Consider the following 5,465-nt stretch of genomic DNA (forward strand, 5'->3'; position numbering starts at 1 on the left):
GTCTCAGTGATCCCTTTCAATTCCACCAGGATTTACAGAACACCTGTCAATGCCTCGCACCACTCTGGACACTGCGAAACATTTGCTTTACAGGCTGTCCCCTCTAAGGATACATGTAGAGGCAGGAACCATGTCCTAATCTGTCAAGCTGCAGATCCTAGACATGCCAGCAAGCACACAGTCAGGGTTAAATGTCTAAAAGCTATAAATATTAAAAGTCTGACATGCCAAGTCTTAACAAAACTCCAAATACCTAAGGGTACTAATTCTACAAACTTCCATTATTTCCTCACTGATATGCTAAATTGAGATAATCAATGGTTGTCCATATAGATATCCCTTTGAGAATATTGCTGATCTAGAAGAATAAATTGGGGAACCAGATTCACACAGTCACACCTCAGGCCAGGTTAACTCAGGCTGAGAACCACAGCATCTGGCATTGCTCTCAGCATTATGTTGCTTCAGCCTCTTCTATGTGTTAGCAAAGTAGATGTACTAGTTAGAAGGGTTTCCTAATGAAATACTATATATGATGGCAGAGGCAGACAAATCTACCTTCCCCATTTCTACCGAGGAGATCTGTGCACAGCTTGGAAAGGCTTTGGCCTCTTAATTAATGCTTAGCACAGTGCCCAGTACACTTGTGTTGGTTAGATTAGTGAGAAAAAAAAAGCACTGGGCTATTCAATCTGATAGGAAAAAAAAAAAAAAAACATCCTTTCTTTCTTAGAGCATAAACCCTCCAAACTAATATCGGCAATTTGATTATTAGCTCTTTGAGGTCACAGCACTTGCAGTGCCCAAACTTTATAATTTCATAAAAAAAAAACATCACCTTCAAAATATATATATATTTAGTAACTAGTATATAATAGCCAAAAATTTTCATTTTGACAAAGTCATGAAAGAAACAATTAAAATTTCCTGTCACCATCACTTTTAAAAGAAATGATATTTTAACAGCAAGAAAAGTAGAAAGTCCATGATTTCAGAATGAAAGATTTTCATTCTCAAGAACACAGTGCTAATACACTTTTACTTACATTTTCCTAAGAACTAAAGAACACACAGAGGGGACTAACATGGGCCTACAGATAGTGCTGGAACATGGTCCACAAGAGCTCCTTCTCCAGTACAGCCCAACTAAAAAAAAATTTTTTTTGTACCCATGACAATCATCTAGTTGGCAGCTGTTTCTCTCCAAAATTTCCATGTGCTTTAGCTTCAAAATGAGAAACCTGCCTTCTCCAACAGATCCCATCATCTCCTTACTGGCTGTTCTTTAAGGAAGGAGTACCTGTGTTCACCTGAGTTCATGCTGTCCAAACTAAAACTAGTGCCACAAGTTTCCAAAGGTCACAGCCTAATCAGGATCATTCGGATCATTAAAACTCCACCATAATTAACCATCAATTTATCACTGGAACTATCATTACAACATATAGCTGGGTGGAACAAAGTTCAAATGTGGTATCTTAAACAATAGCAATCTGTTTAATACAAGTGATGAAAGAAGGAGGAGCATGCTGTTCTTCATACACAGAGGTGATGTTACTGGCCCAGGGTGAACAGGGAAGTTGTGAGTTGTTTTCCTAAAGAAGAGCTTGCTTCAAGTCATCCATGGACCCCCTCCTGACCTTGGTGTCTAAGGGTAGTCCAAGTTAGAGGCAAGAATGGATTATTATGAGAAAACAATAAAAAGAACAGTTTCCCCTTCTACACTTCACATAAAACTATTCCCTCTTGACAGGCCCATGAAACAGGTATTACTATTCCTATTTGATAAACAAGGTAACTGAGCTTCTTCATTCAAATCAGCAAATACTTACTCAGAGTATCCCATGTGCAGGTGCCAAGGAAGGTGCTGTGACTTTGCCCAAAGTGACACAGCTGGCAAGTAGCAAAGGGAGAGCCCAAACTCAGACAGCTAACCTCAAGTCCCTTCCATTCCCTGGCTGACTACTATGCTGAAGTCACTGTTGCCACAAAAGACCACAGGACAGCAAAGCCAAAGGGCTACAATGACAAGGACCACATGGTTGATCTCTCGCTTGCTCCTCTGCAAGAAAACTCAGTATCAATGATCACTTTCCGCAGACGACTGCTGTCTCCAAGAACAAATCAAAGCAGTCACCAGTGTCCCATTAGTTACAGTAGTAGCCATGGTTTACAGCCCAGAAGTGGGTGCCATGGGCAAACTTACTGGACAAGACAGAAACATCCCAGCAAAGCACATGGGACCCTGGGGGATAAACTTTTGTCAAAACAGGAGCAAATTCTTTTTAAAGTTAAAAGAGTTTCCTAGCAATGGGGTCAGAATCTGAACTGTGGAATTTGAAAGGCTCTGCTCCTTTGACCAAGGACTGAAATCTTCAGTGTGACTCTCTTAGGCCACTTCAAAAGTTGGGGACATATTCCTCAGGCATGGCCCTCTGGTTATGGCATGTACCCCATACCACAGGTTTTGAAAACAATGCCAGCCAGCCATTCTGGCTGACCATCCCCCTGCCCAGCCTGCCACACAGTTGCATAAGAGAAGGGGCCAGTCACACACTAGGCTGCCCATCTCAAGAATGCCAAAATCTTCATGAATGCTTGCAATCACAGGGAGGTGAGGTGACAACATGGGTCACGTAATAGGAGGCTGACCCGGATCAATAGATGAGTCATGACTAAACAGTATAAAACCTCAGAAGCTCCAGTGTTCTTCACACAGCCAGCATCTCCCTCTCCTCACTCATCCTTCCTTCGGGTAAGTGTGGGTTCTACTGGCCCTGGTCTTTTCAGGTTGACTAGCACAGGCCTGCATAGGCTAGGTGGAGCAGGGTGCAGAGAGGCAAGGTATTTCTCTGCTGTGGGAACTACTGGGTCTCCGCCTTCCCAACTGCATTCATGTTTAGAGGGGATTCTGGCAGGAAAGAAATGGGGACTGAACTGCTGTTGTGCAGATGGTGTTTGGTCTTCTGGCCAGAATGTAAACTTCACAAAGCAAGACTATCTCCTCTCTCTCTGGTACCCCTGTAGAGGCAGGCCTGGTGAGGGATATTGGGGGGGGGCACTCTACAGAGACTGTCCCAGAAGGCCTGTGACTGGGCTGGAAAGATCTCATGAACTTGACAGGAGAGGTTAAATCTATTCCTACAGAATAGTAGGGAGAACAGTCCCAGAATTCTATAGAAGGGAGAGATGTTAGGAGCCCCGAGAACCCCAACACCTATTTTACAAAGGGAGATGTTCTGAGAGGAAAATGAGAAGGGACACAATTTCCTACTAGTCACGGTCCCCTCGACCAAACTTGGACTTAACAACTGTTAAGGGCGGTGGCTAATGTCATCTAATGAGAGATGGTAATCCAAAAGACCAATGGAATCCAGACAGGAACAAAGTGGAGCCTTTTTCTAATAACTGGCCCCAGATCACAGTCAAGCTTAGTGGGACAGACCAAGAGCTTGAATTAAGAGTTTCTGTAGAGAATATGGTACAACAAGCTCTCTGGCCTTCTGACAAACCTTGTGTTGTGCAGATGAGTAAAATCCCCCAACCTAGGTAAAGGTTTGTGGTAATCTTCTATTTGTACTCAAAAGAATCACTGCTGGGGTTGGAAGAGAGCTTAGAGATGAAGTGATCCAACCTCTCCTGAACGGTGAGAACTCAAAATCACACAAAAGGCCACAGGCAGGGCTGGGAGAGAGACAGAGAAAGAAATGGGCACCACTTACTGGGCTATGTAAAGACAGGAGGCACTTCTTTTCTAACAGCACCTATCCTAGAAATTCCAGCTGAAAGCTCTCTGAGAACTGAAATGGGAGAGAGTGTAGAGCCTGACCAGGCAGAGCTACTTGGGATGATGGGTTGTCATGGCTACAGCTGCCTTCTTCCCTAAATCCTCTTGTCACTGGTCCAGTGATGCGCTCTCTGCTCTTCTTCCACAGTTCCCTTCCTCCTCAGACAAGATGTCTTACCAGAAAAAACAGCCCACCCCTCAGCCCCCAGTGTTCTGCGGGAAAACCTCCGGCGGCGGCGGCGGCGGCGGCGGCGGCGGCCTCTGTAGCGGCGGCGGCGGCGGCGGCGGCGGCGGTGGCCTCTGTAGCGGCGGCGGCGGCGGCGGCTCCGGTGGCGGCTGCGGCGGCGGCGGCGGCGGCGGCGGCGGCTGCTATGGTGGCGGTTCCGGAGGGAGTGTCAAGTACTCCGGCGGCGGCGGCGGCGGCTCCGGCTGCGGCGGGGGCTTCTCCAGCGGAGGCGGCTCCGGCTGTGGCGGGGGATCGTCCGGCGGCGGCGGCTCTGGAGGCTGTGGAGGTGGTTCCGGTGGAATCGTCAAGTCCGTTGGCGGCGGAGGCGGCAGCTCCGGCTGTGGCGGAGGTGGAGACTACGGCTGCGGCGGAGGCTCGTCAGGCGGCGGTGGCGGCTCTGGAGGCTGCGGAGGTGGTTCCGGCGGAATCGTTAAGTCCGTTGGCGGCGGCGGCGGCGGCGGCGGCTCTGGCTGCGGCGGTGGTTACTCCGGCGGCGGTGGAGGCTCCGGCTGCGGGGGAGGCTCGTCAGGCTGCGGTGGCGGCTCTGGAGGCTGCGGAGGTGGTTCCGGCGGAATCGTTAAGTCCGTTGGCGGCGGCGGCGGCGGCGGCGGCGGCTCTGGCTGCGGCGGCGGTTACTCCGGCGGCGGTGGAGGCTCCGGCTGCGGAGGGGGCTCGTCCGGCGGCGGCGCCAGCTGCGGTGGCTACTCCGGCGGCGGCGGCGGCTCTGGCCAGCAAGTTACGTGCCAGAGCTACGGCGGTGTCTCTAGCGGTGGCTGCGGGGGCGGCGGCTCCTCCGGGGGCGGCTCCGGCTGTGGAGGCGGCTCCTCAGGCGGCTCCAGCTGTGGGGGTGGCGGTTACTCTGGCGGCGGCGGCGGCGGCGGCGGCGGCTGCGGCGGGGGTTCCTCTGGCGGCGGCTCCGGCTTTTCTTCCCAGCAGACCACCCAGACCGTGTGCGCGCCCCAGCAGTGCTACGGAGGAGGGTCGTCCGGCGGCGGCGGCGGCGGCTGCTCCTCCGGCGGCAGCTCGGGTTGTGGAGGCGGCTCCTCTGGGGGCGGCGGCGGCTGCTCCTCTGGAGGCAGCTCGGGTTGCGGAGGCGGCTCTTCAGGGGGCGGCGGCGGCTCCTCTGGGGGCGTCCCGATCTGCCACCAGACCCAGCAGAAGCAGGCGCCTACCTGGCCATGCAAATAAGGCCTCCTGGGCGCGACGGAGGCGAAGGAGCTGGAGCTGTTTTCTGTGGGCGCCGATGGGCTTAGCTCTCACGATATTGCCTTGAGGTTTCCAAATTCTTCACGTTTTAACCCACCTGGAATAAGTCATTGAGCATTCATGCTGCATCTTGTTCTGCAGTTTCTCCTGCTTGGTTTCTGTACAACTACCTCCCAACTCCGTTGCCTCCTCAGCCAATAAACTTGCAAATCATGAGAATTTCTGGGTGTCCAGCAGTCTTTGTAG

The 5,465-nt window shown here is 51.3% G+C and overlaps 1 protein-coding gene across 1 annotated transcript; it reads left to right on the forward strand.

Annotated features, from left to right (window-relative positions):
- The first annotated feature begins 3,956 nt into the window (after window positions 1–3,956).
- Window positions 3,957–5,201, forward strand: LORICRIN (loricrin cornified envelope precursor protein). The gene has a single exon (XM_054562885.1). It carries the CDS (start codon window positions 3,957–3,959, stop codon window positions 5,199–5,201), a length of 1,245 nt encoding a protein of 414 aa, XP_054418860.1.
- Window positions 5,202–5,465: the final 264 nt, after the last annotated feature.

The sequence above is a fragment of the Pteronotus mesoamericanus genome, unplaced genomic scaffold, assembly GCF_021234165.1.
Source record: "Pteronotus mesoamericanus isolate MK-2021 breed Mesoamerican mustached bat unplaced genomic scaffold, CSHL_Meso_final scaffold_705, whole genome shotgun sequence".
Taxonomy (NCBI): Eukaryota; Metazoa; Chordata; class Mammalia; order Chiroptera; family Mormoopidae; genus Pteronotus; species Pteronotus mesoamericanus.

What these genes read in the sequence shown, in the direction of transcription:
- LORICRIN (XM_054562885.1), top strand. Translation starts at nt 3,957, where the DNA reads ATGTCTTACCAGAAAAAACAGCCCACCCCTCAGCCCCCAGTGTTCTGC.